The sequence below is a fragment of the Zootoca vivipara genome, chromosome 2 (assembly GCF_963506605.1).
Source record: "Zootoca vivipara chromosome 2, rZooViv1.1, whole genome shotgun sequence".
In the NCBI taxonomy this organism is placed as follows: Eukaryota; Metazoa; Chordata; class Lepidosauria; order Squamata; family Lacertidae; genus Zootoca; species Zootoca vivipara.
Genome location: NC_083277.1, coordinates 507382 through 526198, shown reverse-complemented (window position 1 = coordinate 526198; position 18817 = coordinate 507382). Strand labels below are relative to the sequence as shown.

General features: G+C 46.5%; 1 protein-coding gene across 1 annotated transcript in view; it reads left to right on the top strand.

Annotated features, from left to right (window-relative positions):
- Window positions 1-18817, top strand: part of LOC132591778 (zinc finger protein 208-like) — a 70202-nt gene that overhangs the window by 35082 nt on the left and 16303 nt on the right. Inside the window, exon 2 of the mRNA XM_060272201.1 lies at window positions 10702-13280. Coding sequence (XP_060128184.1) covers window positions 10785-13280 — 2496 coding nt within the window. The 5' untranslated portion in view covers window positions 10702-10784. The remainder of the gene's footprint in view (window positions 1-10701; window positions 13281-18817) is intronic.

Below are 18817 nucleotides of genomic sequence, written 5' to 3'. Positions count from 1 at the left end.
CATACAACAACAAAAAAGTGTGCGGCTTCCCCTTGCCTCTGCTGCGCTACGGAAGGATTTCTCTCTTTCCTCCTGGTTTCTTCTCCGTTAGAGGGGAAGGAGAGGAGGCAGGCGTGTGCCAGCGATAGGGAAACTAGGTGGGTGTGGATAGAGAGAGAGCGCGAGCCGCGAGTGATGCGGCTGCTGGGCTGAAGGATCATTTAGCCGTTACTGAGGGGCGAAAGCAGGAGAGCGGGTGGGCGGGCACACCCGCGGGGGAAGGGGGAATTAGTCCCTGGAAGTGTGTGTGGATTTTGGGGGGTGGGGTGGGGTTGGAAGGGCTGCTGCAACTGGGACCAGCGAGGGGAGAGATAAAGTCGCTCAGATTCGGGAAGAGGTAGACTCCACTGTGGGAGCAGGGCCGGGGCGGGGGAGTGCTAGAGTCCTGTCTAGTAAAGTTTTGTGGGATCAATTTCAATCTGTTACCTCCGAGGATGTGGACAGGCTGCTTCGACGAGTGAAACCAACCACCTGTCTCCTTGATCCTTGCCCATCCTGGCTTATAAAAGCTAGCCGGGAAGGGCTGGGCGATGGGCTTCGCGGGTTGGTAAATGCTTCTCTCCATGAAGGAGCCTTCCCAGACCCGCTGAAAGAGGCGGTTATTAAACCGCTTCTTGAAAAACCATCTTTAGATCCGGCCAATATGGCCAACTATCGCCCAGTCTCAAATCTTCCATTCTTGGGCAAGGTGATTGAGCGAGTGGTTGCCGAACAACTTCAGGCACGCCTGGAAGAAGCGGACCATTTGGATCCCTTCCAGTCAGGATTCAGGCCTCATCATGGGACTGAAACTGCCTTGGTCGCACTGGTCGATGATCTCCGGCGGGCTAGGGACAAAGGTAAGAGCTGTTTCCTTGTTCTGCTGGATCTCTCAGCGGCTTTTGACACCATCGACCATAACATCCTTCTGGACCGTCTAGAGGGCTTGGGAGCTGGGGGCACTGTCATGCAGTGGTTCCGCTCCTTCCTCCTGGGCCGTGTTCAGAAAGTGGTGGTGGGGGATGAGTGTTCAGACCCCTGGGCTCTCACTTGTGGGGTGCCTCAGGGTTCTGTCCTCTCCCCCATGCTTTTTAACATCTATATGCAGCCGCTGGGAGAGATCACCAGGGGGTTTGGGCTGGGTGTCCATCAGTATGCTGATGATACCCAGCTCTACCTCTCTTTTAAATCAGAACCAGAGAAGGCGGTGAAGGTCCTGTGTGAGTGCTTGGAGGCGGTTGGAGGATGGATGGCGGCTAACAGATTGAGATTGAATCCTGACAAGACAGAAGTACTGTTTGTGGGGGACAGGAGGCGGGTGGGTGTGGAGGACTCCCTGGTCCTGAATGGGGTAACTGTGCCCCTGAAAGACCAGGTGCGCAGCCTGGGAGTCATCTTAGACTCACAGCTGTCCATGGAGGCACAGGTCAACTCTGTGTCCAAGGCAGCTGTTTATCAGCTCCATCTGGTACGCAGGCTGAGTCCCTACCTGCCCGCTGACTGTCTCTCCAGTGGTGCATGCTCTAGTTATCTCTCGCTTGGACTACTGCAATGCGCTCTACGTGGGGCTACCTTTGAAGGTGACCCGGAAACTACAACTAATCCAGAATACGGCAGCTAGACTGGTGACTGGGAGCGGCCGCCGAGACCACATAACACCGGTCCTGAAAGACCTACATTGGCTCCCAGTACGTTTCCGAGCACAATTCAAAGTGTTGGTGTTGACCTTTAAAGCCCTAAACGGCCTCGGTCTGGTATACCTGAAGGAGCGTCTCCACCCCCATCGTACTGCCCGGACACTCAGGTCCAGCTCTGAGGGCCTTCTGGCGGTTCCCTCACTACGAGAAGCCAAGTTACAGGGAACCAGGCAGAGGGCCTTTTCGGTAGTGGCTCCCACCCTGTGGAATGCCCTCCCACTAGAGGTCAAAGAGAACAACAATTACCAGACCTTTAGAAGGCATCTCAAGGCAGCCCTGTTTAGGGAAGCTTTTAATGTTTGATGGATTTCTGTATTTTAATGTTTGATGGATTTTTGTATTTTAGAATTTCTGTTTTGTTGGAAGCCGCCCAGAGTGGCTGGGGGAACCCGGCCAGATGGGCGGGGTATAAATAATAAATTATTATTATTATTATTATTAGAAAGAAAGAGAGAGAAAGAGAGAGAGGAGTAGAAAAAAGAGGGTGGGAAATGGGGAGGGAGAGAGGAAGCTGAGGAGGCAGCTGGCTGGGGCGGGAGGAGGGGAAGGGACTGAGTGAGGGGCTGAAGTGGTGGCGGCGGGTGAGTCACTGGGGGGGGGGGAACCCTGCTATTTAATTCTAGCACCCGTTAATTTAACGGGCTTCATGATACTAGTGACCATATAATACACCAGTTTAAGCCTAAATCTACGTTTGTCCCAATCAACTCCAATCCAGCTATTAATGTGTTTTATCAATTATTGTTGCGAGATCTTGAGCAGTTGGAACAGAAGGGGCTCAGAGCCAGGGATATTTAATCTAAGGCTCAGCAGCTTAGTCTACTCTAAAACATTTATCGCAGGATCAGAATATTGTGATAAAACCCGCTGACAAGGGGGGAGGGATTGTTATACAGGATTCCCATAATTACATTTCAGAGGCAAGAAGGTTGTTATCAGACGATAAATTTTATCGTCAGATTGGGAATGATCCTACGGACTCTATTACTACTATCTTAAAAACTATTGCACAACAAGCTTATAGTATGAGCTACATAAAGAAACAAGTTTTTGAATATTTAGTTCCCCCTCATCCTCGGATCCCTATCTTTTATTGTTTGCCTAAAATACATAAAAACATCCCTTCCCCTCCTGGGAGACATATTGTCTCAGCTAATTTGTTTTATATAGGATCTCCTATCCGGTCTGTTGATCCCGCGTTAGGAATGCTGTGCGGGAAGCACCCCTGGTTGAGCATTTTTAGCTAACAATCATTCAGACACGGATTTGCTTTATACTGTATTGTGGATTAATAGAAGGAAGGTGAACGCTGGCCGTGATTATGTAAAATTATTAAGACAAAAAGAATCACAATTTATTTTCATGTTTAAAACGCTTCACCCGGAAGGTTTGAACTCTGAGTTAGATTTTAATTGTTTCATTTGATCATATTACTTTCAGGAACTTGAGGTTGCATGTAACTTTAAAACTCCAATAGCCCTGATTGACTAGGGTGTTACCTGTGGTGGAACTGTATATCAGGGGTTCCCAAACTAAGGCCTGGGGGCCGGATGCGGCCCAATCGCCTTCTCAATCCGGCCCACTGACAGTCCGGGAATCAGCGTGTTTTTACATGAGTAGAATGTGTCCTTTTATTTAAAATGCATCTCTGGGTTATTTGTGGGGCCTGCCAGGTGTTTTTACATGAGTAGAATATGTGCTTTTATTTAAAATGCATCTCTGAGTTATTTGTGGGGCATAGGAATGTGTTCATTTCCTCCGAAAAAAATATAGTCCGGCCCCCCATGTGGACCAGCTCACGGCTGAAAAAGGTTGCTGACCCCTCCTCTATATTAAGCTTTCTATTCCCTGCTTTAGGCAGTAGGGGTTCCATATGTGTAAGACCCCTCTTCCGCAGATTATATTCTATCACTAAGGTATGTTTTGTTTTATCCTTGTATCTTTCTGTATCTTTCCAATACTTAGATAGGATGGAGTGTAGAGACTCGTGTTCACGCTTGCCATTGGCCTGAATTGAATGTATGATATAATGAACGATATATATTTATTATCATTTTTTGTAGTTAAATAACTGAAGAACACCAAACCGAAACCAGAGGATTACCTTGGATCACTGTCTCGCATGTCAATCACCCATTTCCACCACCCTTCTGAGTGATCCCCCCTCCCCATCCCCACCCCTCCCCACCCCTTCTCTACATAAGTGCCTGGAAACTTCCATTTCACTGTATCTGAAGAAGTGTGCATGCACACAAAAGCTCATACCAAAATAAAAACTTAGTTGGTCTTTAAGGTGCTACTGAAGGATTTTTTTTTTTATTTTACTTCGCATGTCATAGTTTATAAAGATTAAGCAGATTTCATCAGTTGGAATTGGTCGACGTGTTGCCCCCCCCTTTTTGATTTATTGACCCAAGTCTGCAACACAAGGGTTGTTTTATTACACTTAGGCAGGAAGAACCACCTGCACAAAGAGAAGATGGGGGACAGCTGGCTTACTAGCAGTCCTGTTTAGTGAAGTTTTTAATCTGTGATATTTTAATGTATTTTTGTATTTGTTGGAAGCCGCCCAGAGTGGCCGGGGAAACCCAGCCAGATGGGCGGGGTATAAATAATCCTATATAATAATGCCCAAGATGTCCCTGCGTCCAGTTGTCCCGTGTGTCCCTGAGGTACTGCGCATGTACCCCAGAGACACAGGGATTGGACAGCAGAGACTGCCCGCGCGCACTCTCCCCCCCCTCTGCCTCCTCCAACCGCCGCTCCCGCCGGACACCGCCTCACTGCAGGGCACGTCAGGGAAGCGAGGGTGGAGGCCTGCGAAGGCCTCCTCACAACCCTCCCTGGCCGTGAGGAGCGGCGGTTGGAGGAGGCGGGGGGGGGAGAGTGTGCGCGTCCTTCCTGTCGGCGGCTGGGGGAGAGGAAGGAAGGAGAAAGCGCTCCTCCGTTCCTGTCCCCCTGCCGCCGACAGCAAGGACGGGTCCCAGGGTTCGGAGAAGCGCTGCGCAAGCGCTTCTCTGAACCCCAGGATTCTAGCGCCCGTTATTAAACGGGCTGAAAACCACTAGTAAATAATAATACATGTGAAAAGGATCCAGGGGTCTTGGTGGAACACTGGCTTAACACGAGTCCACAGGGTGAGGCAGCAACAAAAAAAGATACCTCTATTCTAGGCTGTAGGGTCTGACTCCAACCAATGGCTTCAAGTTGCCAGAAAGGAGATTCTGACTAAGCATTTGGAAACCCTCTCGGACAGCAAGAGCTGCTTGGCAGGGGAACAGACTCAGCAGAGGTTGGGGGGCCCCCTGTCCTGGATGCTTGAGCTGAGATGCCTGCCTTGCAGGGGGTTGGTCTAGATGACCCTTCAGGCCCTTCCAGTTCTCAGATTCTGTGGTGCTATGGCTCTTCAAAGGGGCAGTGGGGAGAAGGGGGAAAGGAAGGAGGAGAGCCCTGGATCTGGAGATCGGCAGCCCAAGGAGACGAGGGGGGTGGAATAGCTCTTTGTTATGAATAGGGAAAACCACTGTATTCCAATCTTGCCTTTGAACCAAATCTGTCCTCCAAGCAGCTCACATAAAATAAGTGCGGATGCCTCAAACGCGCCTAACAACTCCGGTCTACTTTGCAGAACGGGGTGTGAAAATGACCGGATCCCCCTCCCCCCCCCCTCCTGGGAAGGGATGAAAAGAGATGGTGGACTTTTGGGGAGGTGGGGGGGGTCTCTTTCCCTGCCGCCTCCGGGGATCGAACCTGGGAGATGATCAGGGAAGAAACGGGATATTCAGAGCTTGTTTGGAAGGAGGAGAATTTGTGTCTTTTGGGAGGGAGGGGGGCGTCACTCATTCCCCCCCCAAGGGTCAGTGAGCTCCGCTTCCTAGAGAGGCAGGGAGGTTTGGAGGGGGGAGGGGGAGCCAAGGTGGGAGGGGGAGGGGCCTCCATCCACATTCCCGGAAGAGGAGCAGGTCAGCAGAGGAGGAGGAGGAGGGAAAAGAGGTGCAAAATAGATCTTTATATTGTGGGGAGGGGGAGAGAAGGATGCGCTTTTTCTCCCCCTTAATCTGCAAACAGGACTGTTGGGAAGTGAGGGCAGGATTTGGGGAGGGGGGGTGAAAGAAAAGTAGGGGGAATGGAAATGGGAGCCCCCCCCCAAGGCTGATACTTGAACCCAGGGCCCAATTCCGCGTCTCTCTGCCAGTTCCGGGTTCCCCCTGGCAGGAATCCCTGGGGTGCCGCGATCCTGGCTCCCCTTTGGGTGGAGAATCAGAGAGAGGGAGTCCATGGAAGCGTTAAAGGGGGGGAGAGAGGCCTGGATAGAGACCCCCCGTCTCCCTCCTCTCCCCCCTCCCTGCTCATCTGGCGAGGCCCCTCCGGATGGAGAGGGGGGGCGCTTGGGAGAGATTTGGCAGGAAGGGTGAGCCTGCCAGGGGGGCCTCTGGGCAAAGGGGAGACTGGGGGTGGAGGGAGGAGGGCAGAGGAAGTTGGGGGGCAGAGGGAGGGAGGGAAGCATCCCTGGGGGAGGAATGGAAGCCATCTTGGAGAAAGAGAGAGAGACTTGGGGGCTGCCTGCCTTGACTTCTCCCTCCTGCCCAGGAATCTCCTTGGAGAAGACCAGAGAGAGATCCCTGAACAGGAGGCCTGATCCACCCACCGTCTCCTCCCTTGAAGCTCAGTCCTTGCCCTGCCATAAGTCCCAGGTCAGCTCCTGCATGGGGCACTGGGGGCTGTTATAGGGAGTCCAACCATGGGGGGAAAGAGGAAAGGGAGGAAGCCCACTTTATGATTTCCGCCCTTTGAGGCTTCTGTCTTGGCAACTACAGTCTCTCCCACATGCCTGTGTTTCTGGGGAGAAGCATCTAAAGGGTTCCTATCCAGAGATACCTGTGTCCAACTCCTTCTCTCCATTCCACCAATATTCCCACCACAGTATATCTTCTTTTTTTTAGATAAATTTTTATTATCTAAATTTTTTTGTATCACAAAACAAACTAATAATCACAATAAAACAAAAAAATACATTAAACAGTTAATCATTTGTTATAACATTGTACAGTCAGTGGCGGAGCAAGCAGGGGTGAAGGGCGGCTGCCCGCCCCGCCCCCAGAATAGGCGCCAGACCCCGCCCCTGGTGCCGTAGCATGAAGCTCCACCACTGAGTACAGTCATACCTCGGTTTAAGGATGCTTCTTTTTGAGTACTTTCAGTTTAAGTACTCCGTGGACTCGTCTGGAACAGATTAATCCACTTTCCATTACTTTCAATGGGAAAGTATAGGAGTATAGCATTTAGATCAAGGGAAGTAATAGTGCCACTGTATTCTGCTCTGGTCAGACCTCACCTGGAGTACTGTGTCCATTTCTGGGCACCACAGTTCAAGAAGGATACTGACAAGCTGGAACGTGTCCAGAGGAGGGAAACCAAAATGGTCAAAGGCCTGGAAACGATGCCTTATGAGGAACGGCTTAGGGAGCTGGGTATGTTTAGCCTGGAGAAGAGAAGGTTAAGGGGTGATATGATAGCCATGTTCAAATGTCATATAGAGGAGGGTGAAAGGTTGTTTTCTGCTGCTCCAGAGAAGCGGACAAGGAGCAATGCATTCAAACTACAAGAAAGAAGATTCCACCTCAACATTAGGAAGAACTTCCTGACAGTAAGAGCTGTTCGGCAGTGGAATTTGCTGCCAAGGAGTGTGGTGGAGTCTCCTTCTTTGTAGGTCATTAAGCGGAGATTTGACAGCTATCTGTCAGGAATGCTTTGATGGTGTTTCCTGCTTGGCAAGGGGTTGGACTGGATGGCCCTTGTGGTCTCTTCCAACTCTAGGATTCTAAAGTTCGCTTCAGCTTAAGTACAGACTTCTGGAACCAATTGTGTACTTAAACCGAGGTACCACTGTATTGCTTTTCACTATGTTGTTCTCTATCACATATCCTATAAGACTATACCTTTTAATAGAATAATTATTATTATTATACCACTCCACCTAAGTTGTTATCTTTTATAGTTCGGCATGAGAACAAAAAAGAAAATACATATAACCGCAACCTAAGTGAGTAAACATAAAAAAAGAAAAGAAAAGAAAATTCCCCCATATTTCAGAATTATATATAACCACAGTTTTGACTTCCTGTTAATCCCTAATGCATAAATTATATTTTAAACATGAATGTATTCCCGTTGTTATATATTCCGCTAACTATTTATCTACTACATTCTTACAACACTATGTATCCTTAATATTATTGTCCAACTCATTCTTTATCCACTACCACTCAAATGCCGGCTATATATTCCCACTATATCAGATCTCACATCTGTGGGATTTAAGAGATTGGGAAGATTGCTATGGAAATGGGTGGGGTCCCGTGTTCCCCCCTCAAGAGCCTGCATTATTATTATTATTATTATTATTACTATTACTATTACTATTATTGCAATTTCAATGTGGCTCGTGGGCCGGATAAACGGCCTCCGTGGGCCGCATCCAGCCCGTGGGCCGGAGGTTGCCAATGCCTACTCTATCCTCTCATCCAGGGGAAGGTGCTGTCCCATTGCCAGTGTCCTCGACACAATGCAGCAGCCTCAGGAAGTCAGTGGTGCAGGATTATTTGGGAATGTGTGCAGTTGGACTGTATCAGGAAGATCTTGGAGATCAGGGAAGAAGGAGGAGGAAATGAAATACAGATATTCAGCGTTTTCAGGGGAGGAGGAAGATGGAGAAAGTGTGTCCCACCAGATAAGGCTCCCCTCATCCCTGGCCATATGCCATCTTTCCTTGGGATGATGGTACTTTGTGTCCAACCACTTCTGGAGGGCCAGAGATGCCTCACCTCAGCATAGAAGGTTCCCCTAGGGCAGTGGTGTCCAAAGAGGGCCAGATTTGATGAAGGGAAGGGACGTGAGGGCCTGTCAAAGGGCCAACCAAAGTTGTGGACCTTTTTTTAGAGTAGAAGTTGAAAAGTGGACCTTTATTTAGACTTTTACCACAGGAAATAAACTGCCACAGGGGCCGGATTAGGCCCCTGAAACGGACTTTGGACAAGCCTGCCCTAGGGGCTCAGTTACTTGGGAGTTGGTGGAACTGGATCTTAAGGGTTCTTGAGACCCTAACACTATGAATCCACGGTGTCCACACTCAGCAGCGCAGAAACCCCTGCCGGCCCCCGGGGAAGAGCTTTTTAAAGGAAATTGTTCACCCCCAAAGTTGCTTGCTTAGGAAGGTACAGTGGGTCTGACCACTTGCAGCGCTGTCCCTCCCTCCCCCCGCCCTGCCTTCCTGCACTGCTGCCCACACTAAAGGTGTGTGTGGATGAAATCTGTGGCTAAAATGTCAGATTTTTAAAAAATCTGATAAATGTCGGAAATGTGGAGAAGTAAAGGGAGACATGTACCACATGTGGTGGGCCTGCCGAAAAGTTAAGGAATTTTGGAACCTCGTTTCTGACGAAATGAAAAAGATATTTAAGGTAACGTTGGTGAAAAGACCAGAAGCGTTCCTCCTCGGAATATTAGGTAAGAACATTCCAAACAATAGAAGAGAAATGTTCTTATATGCCGTAGCGGCAGCCCAGATACTGATTGCGGCAAATTGGAAAGAAGAAAATAAACCTACAGTAAGGGAATGGCAAGATAAACTCTTAGAAATAAAGGAACTGGATATGACATGTCATAAGAAAGTACTAAAAATTGACTAAGAATAGGAGAAGAGTGTGAGTACTTTCAATGTTGCAAAGGTAAAATACATCGGGAAATGTCGGGAAGTTGGCTATGTCTTAATCCTTTTTCTTTTCTTTTATAGATGGTTTATTTTTATTATTTTTATTACTAAGTTAATTAACATTTATTATGAATTTAGGGGAAGAAGATATGCTGTAGTTAATTGTTTGTTACAATTGTGATTACCGTAGGTTTAAAGAAGTATGAATTTAAGATAGTAAATAAAGATTTACCTGAAAAAGAACAAATGAAATCTGTGGCAAAGGTTCTAATACACAATCGTGGCTGAGAAAAACAGCCAGGGAATATGTAATTTCCCTGTAATTTTGTTGTTCCCGCAAGGGAACAATGACAATAAAGATATCTTATCTTAGAAACTGATTTAAATATTGGCTTCTCCTTTACACTCAGGCGGAAACATCACCGGTTTCACTTCCTTTCTCCTGAGTAATCTTCTTTCTTTTCTTTCCCACAATCTTCACCTTTAATATTTACCTTTTTCAGTGCCACACATATTTTTATATTGTGATCTTCAAATAAAGAGAAATATACAAATTTAATACATTGGTCCCTCGACTTACGAATTACTCAACATCCAAAGTTTTCGACTTACGAACGGGACAAATGGCCGCACGCTTACTAATTTTTCTACATCCGAACGGAAACCGTTTGCGGTTTTAAATGTGGTTTCCTCAACTTACGAATTTTAAATGCAATTTTTTCGACTTACGAATTTTTCCTAATATTTTTTCCCCCGTGGGAAACCACTTTTCAACTTACGAACTTTTCGACCTACGAATGTGCATTCGGAACGGATTAAGTTCGTGAGTCGAGGGACCACTGTAAATGATTTCCAGTAGGAGCAAAGGGGGAAGAACAGTGAGAGAGGCTTGGACTGGGAATCTCCACTAAGGTAGGCCAGTGTCAGGCGGCAGGTCCAACCCCAAGAACATTCTCCTACCTGAGCACTCCTTCAGCCGACCACAATACTTATATATGGGTCTCCAAAAATGGTCAATATGCACCTCCTGAGGCAAAAGGGACTGTCCAGGTGATTAATAAAGATCTCGAGGTCTTTTATAAAAACCACTTTTTATAAAAAGTAAACCCCACATTTCAACCGTATTCTAAGATAATGCTTCTGAACTGCATTACCTTTATTTGACATTATTTCATTTGTATTTGCTAAAAACTGGGAACATGGAGGACAAGAGAGATTTTAAAATAAGAGCACGTGCTGATTGATGTCTGTAATATTCCTTTCTTCTCTTCCTAGAAAACAAATAGGAGTTCCTCCCCTCTTCGCCCCCCAAAGCAGGCAATGGAGAAGACAGGCAGAATTCTGGGGGGCCACGTTCAATGGGAATAACAAAGAAAGCATTTAAATACATGGAGTGTGAAAAGAGAGAGGAGAAGCAGTTTGAAAGAATGGAGTGTGAGAAGATCTTCAGTGACAGTGGAACACTTAGAAAACATCAACAGACTCACACTGGGGAGAAACCATTTAAATGCATGGAGTGTGGAAAGAGCTTTATTGATGGTACAGCATTGACTAACCACCATCAAACTCACACAGGGGAGAAACCATTTAAATGCATGGAGTGTGGAAAGAGCTTCAGTCAGAGTGGAAAACTTAGAATTCATCAACGGACTCACACAGGGGAGAAACCATTTGTATGCATGGAGTGTGGAAAGGGCTTCACTTCTAATCAAGTACTTAGAACTCATCAACGGACTCATACGAGGGAGAAACCATTTAAATGCCTGGTGTGTGGAAAGAGCTTCAGTCGCAATGGACACCTTAGAATTCATCAACGGATTCACACAGGGGAGAAACCATTTAAATGTATGGAGTGCGGGAAGAGCTATATTGATGGTACAGCATTGACTAACCACCATCAAACTCACACAGGGGAGAAACCATTTAAATGCCTGGTGTGTGGAAAGAGCTTCAGTCGCAATGGACACCTTAGAATTCATCAACGGACTCACACAGGGGAGAAACCATTTAAATGTAAGGAGTGCGGGAAGAGCTTCCATCAGAGTGGACACCTTACAATTCATCATCAAACTCACACAGGGGAGAAACCATTTAAATGTAAGGAATGTGGAAAGAGCTTCAGTAGATGTGACAGCCTTAATTTACATAATCAAACTCACAAAGGGGAAAAACACTTTGAATGTATAGTGTGTGGAAAGAGCTTCAGTCAGAGTAGAAATCTTAGAATTCATCAACGGACTCACACAGGGGAGAAACCATTTGTATGCATGGAGTGTGGAAAGGGCTTCACTTCTAATCAAGTACTTAGAACTCATCAACGGACTCATACGGGAGAGAAACCATTTAAATGCATGGTGTGTGGAAAGAGCTTCAGTCGCAATGGACACCTTAGAATTCATCAACGGATTCACACAGGGGAAAAACCATTTAAATGTATGGAGTGCGGAAAGAGCTTCAGTGAGAGTGGACACCTTAGAATTCATCAACGGACTCACACAGGGGAGAAACCATTTAAATGTATGGAGTGTGGAAAGAGCTTCAGTGCGAGTGGATATCTTAGAATTCATCAACGGACTCACACAGGGGAGAAACCATTTAAATGTATGGAGTGTGGAAAGAGCTTCAATAACAGTGGAAAGCTTAGAATTCATCAACGGACACACATGGGGGAGAAACCATTTGAATGTCTGGAGTGTGGAAAGAGCTTCACTGACAGTGGATATCTTAGAATTCATAAACGGACTCACACAGGAGAGAAACCATTTAAATGTCTGGAGTGTGGAAAGAGCTTCAGTCAGAGTGGACACCTTAGAATTCATCAACAGACTCACATGGGGGAGAAACCATTTGTATGCATGGAGTGTGGAAAGGGCTTCACTTCTAATCAAGTACTTAGAACTCATCAACGGACTCATACGGGGGAGAAACCATTTAAATGCCTGGTGTGTGGAAAGAGCTTCAGTCGCAATGGACACCTTAGAATTCATCAACGGATTCACACAGGGGAGAAACCATTTAAATGTATGGAGTGCGGGAAGAGCTATATTGATGGTACAGCATTGACTAACCACCATCAAACTCACACAGGGGAGAAACCATTTAAATGCCTGGTGTGTGGAAAGAGCTTCAGTCGCAATGGACACCTTAGAGTTCATCAACGGACTCACACAGGGGAGAAACCATTTAAATGTAAGGAGTGCGGGAAGAGCTTCCATCAGAGTGGACACCTTACAATTCATCATCAAACTCACACAGGGGAGAAACCATTTAAATGTAAGGAATGTGGAAAGAGCTTCAGTAGATGTGACAGCCTTAATTTACATAATCAAACTCACAAAGGGGAAAAACACTTTGAATGTATAGTGTGTGGAAAGAGCTTCAGTCAGAGTAGAAATCTTAGAATTCATCAACGGACTCACACAGGGGAGAAACCATTTGCATGCATGGAGTGTGGAAAGGGCTTCACTTCTAATCAAGTACTTAGAACTCATAAACGGACTCATACGGGGGAGAAACCATTTAAATGCATGGTGTGTGGAAAGAGCTTCAGTCGCAATGGACACCTTAGAATTCATCAACGGATTCACACAGGGGAGAAACCATTTGAATGTCTGGAGTGTGGAAAGAGCTTCACTGACAGTGGATATCTTAGAATTCATAAACGGACTCACACAGGAGAGAAACCATTTAAATGTATTGAGTGTGGAAAGAGCTTCAGTCAGAGTGGACACCTTAGAATTCATCATCAAACTCACACGGGGGAGAAACCATTTAAATGCATGGAGTGTGGAAAAAGCTTCAGTAGAAGTGACAGCCTTAATTTACATAATCAAACCCACACGGAAAAAACCATTTGAATGTATGGAGTGTGGAAAGAGCTTCACTTGTAGTGGAACACTAAGAATACAAACAGACTCACACAAGGAAAACCATTTAACTGTATAGAGTGTGGAAAGAGCTTCAGTCAGAGTGGAGAGCTTAGAATTCATCAAAGGACTCACACAGGGGAGAAACCATTTAAATGCATTGAGTGTGGGGAGAGCTTCACTGAGAGTGGACTTCTTACACTCGAACAGGGTGGCCTCCAGGAGTTCGGGCCCTCATGGGTGCTCGTTCCAGATGCGAGTTCCAGGATTTAAGAGAAATAATTGGATTTAAATTCATGGACATGCTTCAAAAGACGGAGGAGAAGATACTGCCCGGAATTCCAGCTTCTGAGTGATAAGTGAATCGAGGAAATACCACATCAAGGGGGGGGGGGGAAATGATCTGGACGGAACGAAAAGGGAAGCAAAACTGTTTTTTTTTCTATACCTTAAGAAGCACTAACCACCTTCCCTGGACGGATGGTCCTTAATATTTGGAACAAACGAGAAATTAGGAAATAAACTGTGTGGCTATTGGAGTTTATATAATAGAGGATTGACATTCTGTATGTTTTTGGAAGCTGTTCTGCTAAGTATGCAAGAGCAAAACCTCTCCAGCTGGTTATATTTTCACTGGATCTCGTTTAAATACTTTCTGGACAATTATAAGTGGATTTATGAGCCGTGACGCACTTTGAATTTGAACAAGATAAGAGCTGCCTAATTGAAGATTCAGGAGGCAGAGAGCAGCTAAAGGGCGGGGGAGCCATAAATCTGTTATAAGAAGAGTGTGAATATTTCTATTTGGCTGTTCCCCGCCTGAAAAAGCTGCATTTCGGCAATCGGTGGACTTTTTGAGGAGAAGCTGGAATACGATATCTGAGATCTTCAAGATGGCGTCTGCTCCTGCTTGAATGTCGGCGCGGCCAGAGAAGCACTCCAGTTTGTAAAAGGAGGATTTATGGGGAGGCTGGACTGGACAAAAAACCCACACGGGAAGAATGATTTTGTGTTAAATCTCGCTTCATGTCTATCACAAAAGCTGCGACAAAAGAGGAAGATAACAACTAGAAGAATTGCTGGGAAAAGATCGGGACTATAATGGATTATAATGATAAGATTTAGAAATTTGGACTACGATGGCAGGGAGTAGCGTTACTCAGAATCCCCAGGCATTTTTTAAAAAAACAAACAAAACAAAATCTTTATTTAAATCGTTAAACCGTAGTGAACATTAGCGTATCATCATAGTAATAAAGAAAAATAACATAGCATAACTTAACAAATTATAATATAATGAAATATAACAAAACATAATATAACATAACACAAATAGACAAACAGAACATAAAATACATAAACAACATAATTTCCCAAATAGACATATCTTTACAAAATTATGTAAAGTTATCCTTTTGGTATCCTCAAATATCAAAGAAAAATTGTTCCAATACAGCAAAACTAAAACAAAATAGCAGGATCTAGAAAGGTAGGAGAGAGGAAGATATAGAGGGGAAACAAATAGGGAGAGAGGAGAAGAGAGAAAAAAGAGAAGAAGAAGGAAAATAGGGGGAATAAAGAAAAAACATTTAAAATTAAGCTCTAAAAAACTTCCGATTGTCGACTTATCATTTATCCATCTTTTTCTTCATTTGCTTGTTTTCGCCCTAATTCCCTAATAATAATGTAACTTCTCCCTATCTTTAATAATTTTCTCTCTTCATGCATTCTTTAAATTAAGCAGATCACCAAATCTGTTTTTATACCTTCTTTTGGATTATAATGATAAGATTTTGAAATTTGGACTAGGGTGGCATTACTCAGAATCCCCAGACATTGAAGCCTGGGAAGTCCAAAATAAATAAGTAAATAAAATTATGATTTGGCATAATATTTGGTTTAATTGATATGTATTTGTATAATTTGAAATAATTGATATGATATAATTGGTTTGTAATTGGAAAATTTAATAAATTGGTTTTTTTAAAAAAAGAAAAGCTAGGGCATTAGATAGAGATTCCGTTGTAGTGGATGTCTTCAAACCATCAAAAGACTCGGAGTGTTAAGAGTTGTAAGAGTGGAAACTCTACAGGCCATCAAAAGAAGAGACACGGTTTAAATAGAAGGAATGTGGAATATACTTTGGTTATTAGAGTGTAGAACCTGTTTCTCTCCTACTTGACACCAGCTGGTTATATTTTCACTGGATCTCGTTTAAATACTTTCTGGACAAAAATATAAGACATACCCCGAAAATAAGCCGTAGTGCTAAGTGTAGTTCTGGAGGGCCTCGCCAAAACACCGAGCAGCGCCGCGTGGAACCCCGAGCTAGCGGGACCCGCTGAAGCGCCGACAAAGCGCCCGGCAGCGCTGCACAGAGCGCCTCGAGCCGCAGGAGGAAGAGGATTCAAAGTGCTACAGAGCACTGCTGGGCCCCGCTGGCTCGGGGTGCTCCAGCGGGGCCCGCAGCACGCACCGCGTGGAGTGCCGAGCCAGCGGGACCCAACAGCGCGCCCCGCTGAAGCGCCGACAAAGCGCCCAGCAGCACCACGTGGAGCACCCCGAGCCAGCGGAACCCAGCAGTGCTCTGTAGCACTTTGAATCCTCCTCCTTCTCCTGCGGCTCGGGGCACTCTGTGCGGCGCTGCCGGGCGCTTTGTCGGTGCTTCAGCTGGGTCCTGCTGGCTCGGGGCTCCACGCGGCGCTGGTGTTTTGGCGAGGCTTATTTTCGGGGTATGTCTTATATTTTTTCAACGCATGAAAATTGTGCCATGGCTTATTTTATAGGCACGTCTTAAAATGTGAGAAACGCAGTATACAACATTGTCTAGAGATGTATTTAAAGTAATCAAGGTAACAATTCACAATAGTAAGCATAATATAATATTTAGTGTACTTTTAGATAGGGAGGGGGAGTGTGTGAGTCTGGAGTGTTGCTTCTGAATGAGGACGGACTGAGAGTGAGCTGGTTTTGGTGTTTGGTGGAGGGAGGTGGAAATGTTTATATATGGGAATGGAGAGTTGCACAAAATTGTTCTGAGTTTGGTGGTGTTGCTTTGGAAGCAGAGTTAGATTAATATTATAGGAACAGCAGCATCACTCCCACTGTTATAATCACAATAATGGAACCATGAAGAGACAGAAAGACTGAAAGCACCTATTATTTAGATCTTTCCAATTACCGCCCGGTTTCAAATCTTCCATACCTGGGTAAGGTAATTGAGAGAGCGGTTGCCGATCAGCTGGGTAGGTTTCTGGATGAAACTTCGGCTCTGGATCCATTTCAGTCCGGCTTTCGCCCTGGTTATGGGACCGAGGCGGCTCTGGTCGCCCTAACATATTATCTCCGTAGACAGCTGGATCAAGGCGGGTCAGGACTGCTGATTCTTTTTAGATCTGTCAGCAGCCTTCAACATGGTCGATCACAAACTTTGAGACCACCGCCTTGCCGACGTGGGGATTCAGGGCACAGTCCAACAATGGCTGCGCCCCTTTATCTCAGGTCGGGGACAGAGGGTGGCGCTAGGGAAGGAGTTGTGGCCACGGGACTCCTTGGTGTGTGGAGTGCCGCAGGGCACAATCCTTTCCCCGATGCTTTTTAACATCTTCATGCGTCCCCCTGCTCAGATTGTCCAGAGTTTTGGGCTGGGTTGTCATCAATATGCTGATGACACCCAGATTTATCTGCTGGTGGACAACCGCCCTGCCTCGGCCCCGGACACACTGACCAGGTGTTTGGAAGCTGTGGCTCGACGGCTAGGTGGGAGCCGGTTGAAGTTAAGTCCTTCGAAGACAGAGGTCCTCTGGCTGGGTCGGGACGACATGGGGTTGGGGGGCCAACTCCCATCTGTTGTGGGGGCTCAATTAGTGCCAGCGCCTTCTGTCAAGAGTTTGGTTGCAGCCATAGCTAAGGTGGCATTTTTCCATCTCCGCCACATTAAACAGTTGGTCCCTTACCGTTCTCGCCCTGATCTGGCCACAGTGGTCCATGTGATGGTCACCTCCAGGCTTTATTATCGTAACTCACTTTACGCAGGGCTGCCCCTGAAGCTGCCCCAGAAACTCCAGCGGGTGCAGAATGACGCAGCGAGGTTCCTTACGGGGTCCCTGCTGTGGGACCATATTCATCCAGTGTTTTACCAGCTGCACTGGCTCCCAGTGGAGTACAGGATCAGATTTAAGGTGTTGGTTTTGACCTTTAAAGACCTCGTACATACAGGACCGCCTCTCCTGGTATGCCCCACGGTGTATCTTAAGGTCCACAAAGAATAACATTTTGGAGATCCCGAGCCATAAGGTGCGGCGGTGCGGGGGAAGGGCGCCTGCCTGCCTGCCTGCCTGCCTTCCCCGAGCCAAGAGAGCAAGCGCCACTGCCGCCACTCCCCCGGAGCCCATAAAGGTAAAGGGACCCCTGACCATTAGGTCCAGTCGTGACCGACTCTGGGGTTGCGTGCTCATCTCGCATTATTGGCCGAGGGAGCCGGCGTATAGCTTCCAGGTCATGTGGCCAGCATGACAAAGCCGCTTCTGGCAAACCAGAGCAGCACATGGAAACGCCGTTTACCTTCCCGCTGTAGCGGTACCTATTTATCTACTTGCATTTTGACGTGCTTTCGAACTGCTAGGTTGGCAGGAGCTGGGACCAAGCAACGGGAGCTCACCCCGTCACAGGGATTTGAACCGCCGACCTTCTGATCAGCAAGCCCTAGGCTCAGTGGTTTAACCACAGCGCCATCTGGGTCCCTGTCCCTTAATTAAGTTTCAATGCATTCCTATGGGAAACCGCGACTTGCTAGACGAATTTTTCGTAGGACGAATTGAGTCCTGGAACGAATTAAATTCATCTAGCGAGACACCACTGTACATTAAACCATAGAATTGTAGAGCTGGAAGCTACACCCAAGGGTCATCTAGTCTAACGCCCTGCAATGCAGGAATCTCAACTCAAACATCTAAGACAGGTGGCCCTCCAAGGAAGGAGAGAGACCGTTCCACTGTCAAGCAGCTCTTAACTGCCAGAAAGTTCTTCCTGACATTGAGTTGGAGTTGCCTTTCTTGTAACTTGAATCCTGTTGTTTGGGTCGATCCACAAAGCATTCTGAAGATGCTCTCTCTCTCTCTCTCTCTCTCTCTCTCTCTCTCTCTCTCTCTCTCTCTCTCTCTCTCTCTCTCTCTCTCTCGGAAGCCAACCAGAGGAGTAGTAGTAGTAATGAAATAGGACATCCTATTTTGGTATATTTATTGGGATAAATGGTCAGGGGGCCCTTTACCTTTACCCTTTCATGGGACCACTGAGCCTAGGGCTTGCCAATCGGAAGGTCAGCGGTTCGGAACCAATTGCTCTGCTCTGGTTCACCAGAAGCGGCTTAGTCATGCTGGCCACATGACCTGGAAGCTGTACGCCAGCTCCCTCGGACAGTAAAGCGAGATGAGCGCTGCAACCCCAGAATCGTCCACAACTGGACCTAATGGTCAGGGGCCCTTTACCTCTACCCTTTAAAACATCCTTATTTTCTTGGGATAAAT